The following is a 16,419-nucleotide window of genomic DNA, read 5'->3' as shown; positions in this document are numbered from 1 at the left end:
TTGATATAGATGTGGGGTGTTGATATAGATGTGTTGATATAGATGTGGGGATATGTTGTGTTGATATAGATGTGGGGATATGTTGTGTTGATATAGATGTGGGGATATGCTGTATTGATATGAGATATAGATGTGGGGATATGTTGTGTTGATATAGATGTGGGGATATAGATGTGGGGATGATATAGATGTGGGATATAGATGTGGGAATATGATGTGTGGGGATATGTTGTGTTGATATAGATGTGGGGATATGTGTAGATGTAGGGATATGTGATGTGTGGGATATGAGTGTTGATATAGATGTGGGGATATGATGTGTTGATATAGATGTGGGGATATGATGTGTTGATATAGATGTGGGGATATGATGTGTTGATATAGATGTGGGGATATAGATGTGGGGATATAGATGTGTTGATATAGATGTGGGGATATAGATGTGTTGATATAGATGTGATGATATAGATGTGGGGATATAGATGTGGGGATATGATGTGTTATAGATGTGGGGATATGATGTGTTGATATAGATGTGGGGATATGATGTCTGCTACCCATAGACTGGGATATGTTGTGTTAATATAGATGTGGGGATATAGAGTTGGATGTGGATATGATGTGTTGATATAGATGTGGGGATATGATGTGTTGATATAGATGTGGGGATATAGATGTGGGGATATAGATGTGGATATAGGATATGTTGTGTTGATATAGATGTGTATGATATAGATGTGGGGATATAGATGTGTTGATATAGATGTGGGGATATGATGTGTTGATATAGATGTGGGGATATGTGTGTTGATATAGATGTGGGGATATATAATGTGTGTTGATATAGATATATGATGTGTTGATATAGATGTGGGGATATGTTGTGTTGATATAGATGTGGGGATATGTTGTGTTGATATAGATGTGGGGATATGCTGTGTTATAGATGTGGGATATAGATGTGGGGATATGTTGTGTTGATATAGATGTGGGGATATAGATGTGGGGATATGATGTGTTGATATAGATGTGATATGTTGTGTTGATATAGATGTGGGGATATGATGTGTTGATATAGATGTGGGGATATGTATGATGTGTTGATATAGATGTGGGGATATGATATATATGTGGGGATATGCTGTGTTGATATAGATGTGGGGATATAGTGTGATATAGATGTGGGGATATGTTGTGTTGATATAGATGTGTTGATATAGATGTGGGGATATGATATACAGTGTTGATATAGATGTGGGGATATGTTGAATCTGATATAGATGTGTTGATATAGATGTGGGGATATGCTGTGTTGATATAGATGTGGGGATATGATGTGTTGATATAGATGTGTGGGATATGATGTGTTGATATAGATGGGGGATATGTTGTGTTGATATAGATGTGGGGATATAGATGTGTATGATATAGATGTGGGGATATGATGTGTTGATATAGATGTGGGGATATGTGTTGATATAGATGATATAGATGTGTTGATATAGATGTGGTGGGGATATGATTGTTGATATAGATGTGTTGATATAGATGTGGGGATATAGATGTGTTGATATAGATGTGGGGATATAGATGTGCTGATATAGATGTGGGGATATGGACTGGGGATATGTTGATATAGATGTGGGGATATGATGTGTGATATGATGTGGGATATATGTGTTGATATAGATGTGGGGATATGATGTGTTGATATAGATGTGGGGATATGCTGTGTTGATATAGATGTGTTGATATAGATGTGGGGATATAGATGTGTTGGGATAGATGTGTGGGGATATGATGTGTTGATATAGATGTGGGATATAGATGTGGGGATATAGATGTGGGGATATGATGTGATGATATAGATGTGGGATATAGATGTGGGATATAGATGTGGGGATATAGATGTGGGGATATGATGTGGGGATATGTTGTGTTGATATAGATGTGGGGATATGATGTGTTGATATAGATGTGGGGATATAGATGTGGGGATATGATGTGTTGATATAGATGTGGGGATATGATGTGTTGATATAGATGTGGGGATATGTTGTGTTGATATAGATGTGGGGATATAGATGTGTTGATATAGATGTGGGGATATGCTGTGTTGATATAGATGTGGGGATATGATGTGTATGCTGTTGATATAGATGTGGGGATATAGATGTGATATAGATGTGGGGATATGCTGTGTTGATATAGATGTGGGGATATATGTGATGGGATATGTGTGTTGATATAGATGTGGGGATATGATGTGTTGATATAGATGTGGGGATATGATGTGTTGATATAGATGTGGGGATATGATGTGTTGATATAGATGTGGGGATATGATGTGTTGATATAGATGTGGGGATATGTTGATACAGATGTGTTGATATAGATGTGGGGATATGATGTGTTGATATAGATGTGATTGGGGATAGATGTGGGGATATGATGTGTTGATATAGATGTGGGGATGTGGGATATGATGTGTTGATATAGATGTGGGGATATGATGTGTTGATATAGATGTGGGGATATGATGTGTTGATATAGATGTGGGGATATAGATGTGGGATATAGATGTGTGTTGATATAGATGTGGGGATATGATGTGTTGATATAGATGTGGGGATATGATGTGTTGATATAGATGTGTTGATATAGATGTGGGGATATGATGTGTTGATATAGATGTGGGGATATGATATAGATGTGGGGATATGTTGATGTGGGATATAGATGTGGGGATATGTTGTGTTGATATAGATGTGGGGATAGATGTTGTGTTGATATAGATGTGGGGATATGATATGATGTGTTGATATAGATGTGGGGATATGATTGTGTTGATATAGATGTGGGGATATGATGTGTTGATGTGGGGATGATGTGTTGATATAGATGTGGGGATATGATGTGTTGATATAGATGTGGGATATGATGTGTTGATATAGATGTGGGGATATGATGTGTTGATATAGATGTATGGGATATAGATGTGGGGATATGATGTGTTGATATAGATGTGGGGATATGATGTGTTGATATAGATGTGGGGATATGATTGTGATATAGATGTGGGGATATGATATAGATGTGGGGATATGATGTGTTGATATAGATGTGTTGATATGATGTGTTGATATAGATGTGGGATATGTTGTGTTGATATAGATGTGGGGATATGCTGTGTTGATATAGATGTGGGGATATGATGTGTTGATATAGATGTGGGGATATGTGTTGATATAGATGTGGGATATGATATAGATGTGGGGATATAGTGTGTTGATATAGATGTGGGGATATGATGTGTTGTATGATATAGATGTGGGGATATAGATGTGTTGGGATATAGTGTTGATATAGATGTGTTGATATATATGTGGGGATATGATGTGTTGATATAGATGTGGGGATATGTTGTGTTGATATAGATGTGGGGATATGCTGATATAGATGTGGGGATATGATGTGTTGATATAGATGTGGGGATATGATGTGTTGATATAGATGTGGGGATATAGATGTGGGGATATGATGTGTTGATATAGATGTGGGGATATAGATGTGGGGATATGATGTGTTGATATAGATGTGGGGATATGATGTGTTGATATAGATGTGGGGATATGATGTGTTGATATAGATGTGGGGATATAGATGTGGGGATATGTGTTGATATAGATGTGGGGATATAGATGTGGGGATATGATGTGTTGATATAGATGTGGGGATATGATGTGTTGATATAGATGTGGGGATATGATGTGTTGATATAGATGTGGGGATATGATGTGTTGATATAGATGTGGGGATATAGATGTGGGGATATGTTGTGTTGATATAGATGTGGGGATATAGATGTGTTGATATAGATGTGGGGATATAGATGTGTTGATATAGATGTGGGGATATGATGTGTTGATATAGATGTGGGGATATAGATGTGTTGATATAGATGTGGGGATATGATGTGTTGATATAGATGTGGGGATATGATGTGTTGATATAGATGTGGATGTGATATAGATGTGGGGATATGATGTGGGATATGATATAGATGTGGGGATATATATGTGGGAATAATATAGATGTGTTGATATATATAGATGTGGGGATATGATGTGTTGATATAGATGTGGATAATATAGATGTGGGGATATGCTAATAATAGATATATATATGGGATATGTTACATGTTGATATACGATGGGTGGTCCCGGATATGCTGTGTTGATATAGATGTGGGGATATGTTGTGTTGATATAGATGTGGGGATATGATGTGTTGATATAGATGTGGGGATATGATGTGTTGATATAGATGTGTTGATATAGATGTGGGGATATGTTGTGTTGATATAGATGTGGGGATATGCTGTGTTGATATAGATGTGGGGATATGATGTGCGGGCAGCATCAACAGTATAGTAGAGTATGTGAATTCACCCACCTGGCTCCTTCATCATCTGCATGACTCTGGTTAACTCTTGCTGTGTGTGTGTGTGTTTACATACGTGTGCACATGTCTGTACAATCTCCATGTTTTATATTGTGATCTCTTACCTATTTGCAGCAGTACAGGCGTAACCAGGGCTGTTTCCATGGCGTAGCAGAACTCTCGTCCGAACATGACGGCTCCGTGCATCACCCACTGGCGCAGCGGGATCCGGTCTATAGACCCCTCGCTCACCGACTCCTCCTGGCATGACTCCAGCACCAAACCTCCTCTTGCTCCTCCGTCTCCTGTGGAGGCAGAACCTGTGGTGGTTTTCTTAGCAGCGGGGACCACCATTACCCCCTGCACTTGCATAGCATCGGCCTCAGAGTTCTGGGGAGCCATTTTCTTCTTCTTCGGCATGCACACAGCCAAACGCACAACCCTTCAGGCTCCAGAAAAATAAATAGATTCAAAACTAAATAAAAAAATAGATCTGTATTCATACACTGGCGGTGACAGGTGTGAGCTCGTCCTCAAAGTAGCTCCCTCTGCTGTCGATGTCCTCGAATGTCGTTATCAGGAAGAAAGAATAATCTCTTAAAGCGTACAATACATTCCTTGTGTGTTCCTTAAAGAGGCATTGGGTTGTTTTTCAGGGTGGGCTGTCAACTCAGGCAGCTCAGAACCCCACAGGCAGGTTCATTTAGTGTGAAGAAGGACGTGTGAAAATTAGATGGCTTTTCCTGTGTTAGTTGCTTTACTGTCTACTAGACTCAGTAAAAATCCATATCAATTGCCATTCAGTTAATACCAGTTTCATGATGTGTGTGGAGGAGGTGCAGAAGAGGGAGGGCAGGCGGCAGGGCGGAGGGCAGGAGGCGATACAGGTGAGAGCTCCTCTGTGAATCCCCATCGAGTGGCCGATCAATCTGCACATACCCAGGATGCACCACGGGAATAGTCGCCAGTAAGCCAGAGAGAGAGAAAGAGAGAGAGAGAGAGGAGAGTTAGTTATTAAAATGGAGGTTGGCAGACTAATGACAGTAACGTTTTTAAAATTCCAGTAAGACTGCAGAAAACTGAACCATGCCAACCTGTACTGACCCACACTAGTATAATACAGAATGATATGGGTCAGTTTGGCTTGATTGTGGAAAAGGTGGAAACAGATTCACAACATTGTTTAAAAAACTCTGAGTTGAATCAAAGATGATTTGATGATTTAAGCATGTAAAAGGCCTAGTTCATAGTCATCTGGCTATTCGTAGTGTTTAAGCCTCTGGGCAGAGACTGGTGCATACTGTACAGGGTAGAGTATAGAGAGAGGGAGGGAGGGAGAGAGAGAGAGAACCCACTCGCTCCCCACACACCTCCCGGGGGATTTTCAGTATTCTCCTTTATCCTGTGATAAAGCATGAATAAAGCTGCCTTTAATAACCAACCCCTCCTGTCTGTCTGTGGGTGTCTCTGTGTGTGTGTGTGTGTGTGTACTGTTGTGTCCTGAACAAACAGCTAGGCATTAGAATGACTCAGAGGCTTGAGTCTGGGATGGGGAAATGTCAGGCTGGTCTGTGTGAGTGAATCAGTAGCCTCCTGTTGGTTTTTAAAAGCAGAGGCAGTGAGTTGCAAATCCAGTAAGATGCCAATCACATCTCAGATCACATCTCAGAACACGTCTGACTCCGGGGCACGACAAAGATGGTGGATAAATGAAGAGGTCTTTCTCAGGCCATTTACCATTGAAACAAATGTTCACCGTTCAGGTTTACTTAAGGGGTGGCTCTCCCAAAGTCACCAATGTGATACCAGCTTGGTCTGGTCTACTTAGTTCATTGACTGTATATGAACCAGAAAAAAAATGAGTGAGTGGGATGTCTTGCTTCCTCTTCAGTCTCTGTGAGGGATAAGAGCTCCTGTAGCAGTCAACCTAGACATTTTAGCACCTGGACAGCAGTGGAGGTTAATTACATTGTGACCTCACTGGGGGAGGCTCTCTGGGTTAGGCTTAGCTCTCACACAGCCTGTAAGACAGTCGTGAGTGGAGTGGAGTGGAGTGTAGTGGAGAGGAGAGAGATGGGGATTAAGGGAGATAGAGCGCAATATGTATATACTGTATATGGAGAGAGAGAGACAAGGAGAGAGGGGAGAGAGAGAGGGAGGAGGGGGGTGAGAGAGGAGAGGGAGAGAGGAGAGAAGGAGGGGGGTGAGAGAGGAGAGGAGAGGGCACAAGGGCACTGCGTTCATCCACCTCTGGCCTGCTCGCCTCCCTACCACTGAGGAAGTACAGTTCCCGCTCAGCCCAGTCAAAACTGTTCGCTGCTCTGGCCCCCCAATGGTGGAACAAACTCCCTCACGACGCCAGGACAGCGGAGTCAATCACCACCTTCCGGAGACACCCGAAACCCCACCTCTTCAAGGAATACCTAGGATAGGGTAAGTAATCCTTCTCACCCCCCCCCCTAAAAAGATTTAGATGCACTATTGTAAAGTGGCTGTTCCACTGGATGTCATAAGGTGTATGCACCAATTTGTAAGTCGCTCTGGATAAGAGCGTCTGCTAAATGACTTAAATGTAAATGTAAATGTAGGAGAGGGAGAGAGGAGAGAAGGAGGGGGGTGAGAGAGGAGAAGGAGAGAGGGAGAGAGGAGAGGGAGGGGGAGAGAGGAGAGACAGGGGAGAGAGGAGAGACAGGACATGCTGAGAGGAGGCTGAGGGTACATAGAGCCGTGACTGTACATGAGGGGGCCAGGGTTTCAGAAGGAAATTAGTGAGTGTGTGCTGGAACTGTTGGTTTAACGCATGTTCCAATCTGAGATTACACTATCCAATGTCCACGTTAAAACTCTATCTCTCTGACACTTTTCATTTATATACTGAGATACTGAGACCTGGGAGAGATGAGAGTGCATTATAGGCTCTCATCTTATATGAATCTAGTCTTCAGAGAGGCTTCCTCATCAGATGCTAAATGAAAACCCCCTGAGAGAAAGAGATATCCTCAGAGGGGTATTTCTTTAGATTTGGGTAATTGGTGGTGGTTTTGTCTTTATTCTTGTATTGATGTCTGATGTAATAAAAGATACATATTTTAAGTCTCAGATTTGCAACCAATGTAAGAGAAACTTTACATTTACATCATTTAGCAGACGCTCTTATCCAGAGCAACTAGGGTTAAGTGCCTTGCTCAAGGACACATCGACAGATTCTTCACCTAAATCAGTTCAGGGATTCAAACCAGAAACCTTTCAGTTACTGGGGCACCGTTCTTAACCGCTAGGCTATCTGAGCCATACCCATGTACAGTAGATCACCTGCTCAACAAAGTTAAGACAATACAGTAATGTTATACTTTTTCACTGTAACATTCAACCACTGTAGCATTTCCACTAGTGCTCTATATGATACTACAGTCGTAAAGAAGAGACATCCATCTGTTCAGCACCTGAGGAATAGGCTATTGGTCCCTTTCAATAATGCTGTTGCCAGGCAGAATGATGATCTCCACAGTCTAGTCTCTTCACCACTGAATGGTATTGAGAGAGAAAAGCAAACAAAAGGCCTCAGCAGGATCAGGATCAGATTCAGTGCGTCGTCTGTGTGAGTAAAAAGCAAGACCCCGTTACTACCTGCCCTCCCTCTCAGCCTGCAGGACGGTTACATAACACAGTCACATGGTACTGAACCCTACACGTTGTTCTCTGTGGACTGAAATATGACAAGGTTATGTAGCCTAGGCCTGGTGAGTTCAAAAGGCCAAAACAAAACTACACTGAACAAAAATATAATAATAATAATAAATGCCATTTAGCAGACGCTTTTATCCAAAGCGACTTACAGTCAGTCATGTGTGCATACATTCTACGTATGGGTGGTCCCGGGAATCGAACCCACTACCCTGGCGTTACAAGCGCCATGCTCTACCAACTGAGCCACAGAAGGACCACATCATGCAGCAATTTCAATGATTCTACTGAGTTACAGTTCATATAACAGGAAATCAGTCAATCTAGTCAGGCCCAGCCAATCAGAATGACTTTTAAACATTAAATTCTTTGGCAACAGCTCTGGTGGACATTCCTGCAGTCAGCATTCCAATTGCACGCTGCCTCAAAACTTGAGACATTTGTGGAATTGTGTTGTGTGACAAAACTGCACCTTTTAAAGTGCCATTTTATTGTACCCAGCACAAGGTGCACCTGTGTAATGATCATGCTTTTTAATCCGCTTCTTGATATGCCACACCTGTCAGGTGGATGGATTATCTTGGCAAAGGAGAAATGCTCACTAACAGGGATTTAAACAACATTTTAAAGAAATAAGCATTTTGTGTCTATGGAACATTTCTGTGATATTTTATATCAGCTCATGAAACATGGTACCAACACTTTACATGTTGAGTTTATATTTTTGTTCAGTATAAATTAGGACCATTCTTGATATTAGGTCAAGCTCAAAGTTTTGAATGACAAAATGGGACCAGGGAAGTACCTTCAGTTCTAGAACACTGGGAGAGACAGCCTTCAATGTCAAGTCACCCAACACCAGCATTCATACAAGTTCAAATACTATAACTGCCTATGTTACTCAACTCTAGGGATAAACATTTGTTCTCATATGCAGCTATAAAACAGAAGTTGTAATTTCATGTTCTCTCAGGGGGGGATTACGATCAGTGTGATGATAATGTCTATAGAACAAGATAGGATACCGTTTATCCTTAGACACTCATTATCATGGCACCTCTAGAACTTGTATGTAGCCTATATCTGTGTGTGTTTGTATACGTGTGTGTGTGTGTGTGTGTACGTGTTTGTGTACATGTGTGTGTGCTCGTGTGTGTGTGTGTGTGTGTGTGTGAATGTGTGTTACTTCTTGACTGACCCAAATAGAGGCCCAGATATGGATTGCACTGGGCATACTGAGGAGTCAGGAGGCCAGCTAACCAACCAGGCAGGCAGGGGGAGGGCAGGGGCACAAATAACCACCAACCACAACACACCCAGGGAGAGCTGGGCAGACTGGTGAGGCCTTATTCAGGATTGGCCATTTATATTTTAATTGTTTTCATTGGCTTTGGTGAGGACAGCCAGGCTGTATACCCATTGATCAATTCATCTATGATGGTGTCTTTGATGAGCCACGTCCAAGCCATTAGCCATCTGAATTATTGGACCGTGTTGCATGGCGGCCATTTTTAAGCTTGGTGACTCACTGACAGTCCATCGAATTTATTGATATTTGCTGAGCTACCGAGGTTAGAAGGTCGGCTTGGGGGTGAGCTGCTGTAACCTTCTGATCACAGAGCCATTTACAACTCCCTGTCCCGCATTCCACATCTCTCTAGGTCAGGTCACAGCATACCACAATCTCTCAAGGTCAGACCACAGTATACCACATCTCTCAAGGTCAGACCACAGCATACCACATCTCTCAAGGTCAGACCACAGCATACCACATCTCTCTAGGTCAGACCACATCTCTCAAGGTCAGACCACAGCATACCACATCTCTCTAGGTCAGACCACATCTCTCAAAGTCAGACCACAGCATACCACATCTCTCTAGGTCAGACCACATCTCTCTAGGTCAGACCACATCTCTCAAGGTCAGACCACAGCATACCACATCTCTCTAGGTTAGAGAAAAGTTTTGATAATATGTATTTTTTACATCATGAAATTAAAACCAATTTAGGATGCTCAGTTTTTTTGTTTCATAGTCATAGACTAGTTATTGTATTTCTTAGTCCCATTCCCTCCCTTGATGGCTAGGCATCTCATCAACTCTGAGACCACCATGTCGACGTGTAGCCTACTGTGCGTACTCATTACAGTATTCATTTCCTCTCCAGCTCAGACAGGATGCAGATTTGCTTAGGGAAGTGTCAGCAGATGGATTTGTTGAGACTCACTCCCCCACGGTAGCCTGATAATACAGTAGGACTGTAAACAAAGTGGAACAGGTTGTGTGTGTGTGTGTGTGTGTGTGTGTGTAGCACTGCTGCAGTGGGAGAGTGGGTGGGGCCGTGAGGCCGGGACAGAGGGCATCCACGTGTGCCAACGTTAACAGGGAGTATGACAAATCCCCCTCCCACTCACCGGAACACTCGCTCTCACACACACACACGCATGTCCGGAGACACTGCATACACACCACACACAGGGGTGGGGAGGAATTAAAGCAGTCACAATGTGCTATGTGGATCAGTAAGTCTGCAGTTTCACCAGCTTGAGGTCTGACCGTGTCAACAACAACCCTGCAGTGTGATTTATAACGGTGGATTTAAAATGGTGGATTTATAATGGTGGATTTAGCTCACAGAGACCAGTAGGACCAACTGCTTCGTCAACAATAAAATATAGGAGACCAGTTCAAGTGTAAGACAAGAAAATGAAGCACGTTCTCAAGTGGTGTTGGTCATTTATGCAGCTATGTCGATCCTACCAAAAGGTCTTGGAGTGCTTGTCTAATAGAAGTCTTCCAAACGTTAGGGCAGAAGATTGCTACACCCAAGAAAGGACCGCAGCTATATTTCTCAGAGGTCCATTCTTGGGAGTTGCGTTTACACGAATTCTGGTAAAAATAACATGCAGTATATCTCTGCAATGCCTCCCCGGGGAGTTGTTCAGGGAAGCTTGTTGAGGCACTCATGAAAACGGTTCATAAATCACCCTCTCGCCTTATTCAGTTTCCCCCAAAAGGAAACAGAATAAGTCATGAACACAAGTCTTATAAAGTTGGCCTACAACTTGTCATGCACAAATAAATCATTAACTAAATCAATCAAAGGAAAAGGGGAATGTAGGCCTCGTCGGGCCCTTCGATCCCTTAGTGGTGTGTGCCTAAGTTGCTGTAATCAACCACAGCAAAGAGATGGAATCACTACTGAAGGAAAGGCCCCGGATCACTACTGAAGGAAAGGCCCCGGGTCACTACTGAAGGAAAGGCCCCGGGTCACTACTGAAGGAAAGGCCCCGGGTCACTACTGAAGGAAAGGCCCCGGGTCACTACTGAAGGAAAGGCCCCGGGTCACTACTGAAGGAAAGGCCCCGGGTCACTACTGAAGGAAAGGCCCCGGGTCACTACTGAAGGAAAGGCCCCGGGTCACTACTGAAGGAAAGGCCCCGGGTCACTACTGAAGGAAAGGCCCCGGGTCACTACTGAAGGAAAGGCCCCGGGTCACTACTGAAGGAAAGGCCCCGGGTCACTACTGAAGGAAAGGCCCCGGGTCACTACTGAAGGAAAGGCCCCGGGTCACTACTGAAGGAAAGGCCCCAGATCACTACTGAAGGAAAGGCCCCGGGTCACTACTGAAGGAAAGGCCCCGGGTCACTACTGAAGGAAAGGCCCCAGATCACTACTGAAGGAAAGGCCCCGGGTCACTACTGAAGGAAAGGCCCCGGGTCACTACTGAAGGAAAGGCCCCAGATCACTACTGAAGGAAAGGCCCTGGAGCAAAATGAGAGTGATATTCAAAGACCAAAGAAATAACAAGCAGGAAAACATCCAACAAAATCCCTTTCATAGATCCCTCTCAGTGGCGTGATGTCGGTGATCTTGATTAAGACCACAGTAGACTAACTATTAAACTAACTCAACCCACATCTAACAATGGACTCCACCTAGAAAAACTCCTACACCACAGTACTTCAGTTAGGAAACCGAACAGGGAGGAAGGCCCTGTCTAGGTGACAGCCCTGACCCTAAAGTTATACACACAGTACACTTTAGGCCCTGTCTAGGTGACAGCACTGACCCTAAAGTTATACACACAGTACACTTTAGGCCCTGTCTAGCTGACAGCCCTGACCCTAAAGTTATACACACAGTACACTTTAGGCCCTGTCTAGCTGACAGCCCTGACCCTAAAGTTATACACACAGTACACTTTAGGCCCCGTCTAGGTGACAGCCCTGACCCTAAAGTTATACACACAGTACACTTTAGGCCCTGTCTAGCTGACAGCCCTGACCCTAAAGTTATACACACAGTACACTTTAGGCCCTGTCTAGCTGACAGCCCTGACCCTAAAGTTATACACACAGTACACTTTAGGCCCTGTCTAGGTGACAGCCCTGACCCTAAAGTTATACACACAGTACACTTTAGGCCCCGTCTAGGTGACAGCCCTGACCCTAAAGTTATACACACAGTACACTTTAGGCCCTGTCTAGGTGACAGCCCTGACCCTAAAGTTATACACACAGTACACTTTAGGCCCTGTCTAGCTGACAGCCCTGACCCTAAAGTTATACACACAGTACACTTTAGGCCCTGTCTAGGTGACAGCCCTGACCCTAAAGTTATACACACAGTACACTTTAAACCCTGTCTAGCTGACAGCCCTGACTCTAAAGTTATACACACAGTACACTTTAGGCCCTGTCTAGGTGACAGCCCTGACCCTAAAGTTATACACACAGTACACTTTAGGCCCCGGCTAGGTGACAGCCCTGACCCTAAAGTTATACACACAGTACACTTTAGGCCCTGTCTAGGTGACAGCCCTGACCCTAAAGTTATACACACAGTACACTTTAGGCCCCGGCTAGGTGACAGCCCTGACCCTAAAGTTATACACACAGTACACTTTAGGCCCCGGCTAGGTGACAGCCCTGACCCTAAAGTTATACACACAGTACACTTTAGGCCCTGTCTAGGTGACAGCCCTGACCCTAAAGTTATACACACAGTACACTTTAGGCCCCGGCTAGGTGACAGCCCTGACCCTAAAGTTATACACACAGTACACACAGTGATTGATTGCACTGAAACGTGAACATGCAAACCCTCTCAAAAACAAGCAGGCCCGCCAGGCTCTGTGAGGCAGCCGTCTTCCCCTAACAACAACATAACAACCACGTTCAAAAGTGACAAAGCAGAAAAAAATGGAAGCTAAAAACAACACTAGGAGTTAGAGGTGTGGACTCGAGTCACATGACTTGGACTCGAGTCAGACTTGAATAACAAATATGATGACTTGACACCAATGACTCGTGACTTGACTTGGACTTGAGCCTTTTGACTCAAACTGACTTGATACCCTCCATACGGCCAAATATTGAAAATGATGTTATTAAAAAAAAGGTGTGCAGCGCATCAACTCTTCATTTAACAGATTATAGGTTAAATCGGACAGCAGCCAATCATATTGTGCCAGCTGAGAAAAAGTTGCGCGTGGCAGTGCAGAGGAACTTCGGTGAGTAAATTCAGATGGAGCTCTTGGAAAGATGACACCCCAACATTTTTATTTTCGGATATGAAGATGACGCTGTTTCAACAAAAAACGGATTGCAACTTGCAAAACATGCGTGAAGAAAATGACAGACGGAGGCGCAACAACTTCCAACTTTGTTCGACGTTTGAAGTTGCACAAAGAACGGTAAGTCGTGGCTGATATAGCCGACAGCTATATCATTCATAACTTTGCCAGTGTAGCATGTTGGCTAACTTAACGTTAAATCAATGAGCCTCTACACAGTCAGTCAGTGCGGGAACGTGATCATTGCACCCGAGATTGAGCTACAACTGGCTAGGCATTTGGTAGTCTAAATCCTGCCTGATGTTACTGCTGTTCCTAAAGCCATTGACATATGTTAGCCTACTGTAACCACACACACAGTGTGGGCATATAGTGTAGGATCACTATTGGGGGGCTTTCTCATGGCTACCCATGTATTTCCATGGAGATATAAAGTTATACTGTAGGGGCAGTAGGTACTATGGGGGCAGTAGGTACTGTAGGGGAAGTAGGTACTATAGGGGCAGTAGGTACTGTAGGGGCAGTAGGTACTGTAGGGCAGTAGGTACTGTAGGGGCAGCAGGGGCAGCAGGTACTGTAGGGGCAGCAGGTACTGTAGGGGCAGCAGGTACTATAGGGGCTATAGGGGCAGCAGGTACTGTAGGGGAAGTAGGTACTGTAGGGCAGTAGGTGCTGTAGGGGCAGTAGGCGCTGTAAGGGCAGTAGGGGAGGTAGGTACTGAGGGGCAGTAGGTACTGTAGGGGCAGTAGGTACTATGGGGGCAGTAGGTACTGTAGGGGCAGTAGGTGCTGTAGGGGCAGTAGGTACTATGGGGCAGTAGGTACTGTAGGGGCAGTAGGTACTATGGGGGCAGTAGGTACTGTAGGGGCAGTAGGTACTGTGGGGGCAGTAGGTACTGTAGGGGCAGTAGGTACTATGGGGGCAGTAGGTACTATGGGGGCAGTAGGTACTGAGGGGCAGTAGGTACTATGGGGGCAGTAGGTACTGTAGGGGCAGTAGGTACTATGGGGGCAGTAGGTACTATGGGGGCAGTAGGTACTATGGGGGCAGTAGGTACTGTAGGGGCAGTAGGTACTATGGGGGCAGTAGGTACTATGGGGGCAGTAGGTACTGCTCCATCATTTCCCTGTTTGCCTGGTAGCACGATTCTTGCCATTCTCCTTCGACCTCTTCATCAACGAGCCGTTTTCGCCCACAGGACTGCCGGAGACTTAGAGTCGCTTATAAGGTCACTCGTTTTGCCCATTCTAACGCTCACTTGACCAGTAACCAAATGCCTTGGTGCCCGTCTGCCTGCTTTTTTCTGTTGGAGCGAACCATTTTCGGGAATGGGGTGGTATACCTAATAAAGCAGGGCACCTATTAAACATCCCTAAAAGCAGACATTGAACATCCCTATGAGCATGGTGAAGTTATTAATTATACTTTGGATGGTGTATCAATACACCCAGTCACTACAAAGATACAGGTGTCCTTCTTGTCTCAGTTGCCGAAGAGGAAGGAAACTGCTCAGATATTCCAAAACATGCATCCTGTTTGCAAATCCAACACAACACGTGTTGAGTACCACTCTTCATATTTTCATGCATGGTGGTGGCTGCATGATGTTATGGGTATCCTTGTCATCGGCAAGGACTAGGGAGTTTTTTTTTAGGACAAAACAGAAATGGAATAGAGCTAAGCACAGGCAAAATTCTAGAGGAAAACCTGGTGGTGTCTGCTTTCCAACAGACACTAGGAGATCAATTCACCTTTCAGCAGAACAATAACCTAAGGCACAATCTACACTGGAGTTACCAAGAAGACATTGAATGTTCCTGAGTGGACTAGTTACAGTTGACTGAAATCGGCTTGAAAATCTATGGCTATCTAGCAATGATCAACAACCTACTTGACAGATCTTTTTTAAAGAATAATGTGCAAATATTGTACAATCCAGGTGTGCAAAAACTCAGAGACTGCCAAAGGTGATTCTAACATCAGTTGGGTGTGAATATGTAGACATTTCTGTATTTGATTTTTCTTTAAAATCATTGGATAAAATTATAAAAACATGTTTTCACTTTGTCATTATGAGTATTGTGTGTAGATGGGTGAGAAAAATATATATATTGAATCCATTTTGAATTCAGGCTGTAACACAACAAAATGTGGAAAAAGTCAAGGGGTATGAATACTTTCTGAAGGCCTATAATTTTATACTTCCGTAAGTCTAGCCTAATCAACCAAGGTCAGGTTATTATAAAACCAAGCACACGTGTAAATAAAACTAACCTGTTGAATTCCATCATCACACAGTACAGTTCACAGTAGCAGGACACAGCTGGCTAAACTGTATACGGCGGAAGGGTTGACAAAAACATACATATTTCATTCCTTGAAATCAGTCCTCAGAGTATGCTGCTCTGCTGCTCGCCATAAGATGTTCCATGACAGATCCACGACAAACCTGGCAGACGTCACAATCACAGTTGAACTACAATGAGTATACAAAACATTAAGAACACCTGCTCTTTCCATTCAACTCAATATTAGGAAGGTGTCCCTTATGTTTGGTATACTCCGTGCAGACTCTATTTCTACGTTCAGGTATCTGTGTGTAAACTAGGCTGTCATCATCACCTATCTATTCTTAATCTAAACCAAAGACAGTTGACAATGCACAACACAAAAAAACATTATGGTTATCATATCTCACTAACAATTGCACATT

At 43.6% G+C, this 16,419-nt stretch overlaps 1 protein-coding gene across 2 annotated transcripts in view; it reads right to left on the bottom strand.

The window, feature by feature from the left end:
• Positions 1-16,419, bottom strand: part of LOC118373872 (solute carrier family 45 member 4-like) — a 71,447-nt gene that overhangs the window by 46,424 nt on the left and 8,604 nt on the right. For both annotated transcript variants that reach the window (XR_004823500.2, XM_035760139.2), the window contains exon 3: positions 4,569-5,372. Coding sequence is in view for 1 of the 2 variants with exons in the window: in XM_035760139.2 (XP_035616032.1) it covers positions 4,569-4,863 (295 nt within the window). In the remaining variant the exon portion in view is untranslated. The remainder of the gene's footprint in view (positions 1-4,568; positions 5,373-16,419) is intronic.

The sequence above is a fragment of the Oncorhynchus keta genome, chromosome 20 (genome assembly GCF_023373465.1).
Source record: "Oncorhynchus keta strain PuntledgeMale-10-30-2019 chromosome 20, Oket_V2, whole genome shotgun sequence".
Taxonomy (NCBI): domain Eukaryota; kingdom Metazoa; phylum Chordata; class Actinopteri; order Salmoniformes; family Salmonidae; genus Oncorhynchus; species Oncorhynchus keta.
The sequence above is the reverse complement of the archived record's forward strand: the minus strand, read 5'-3'. Positions and strand labels throughout refer to the sequence as shown.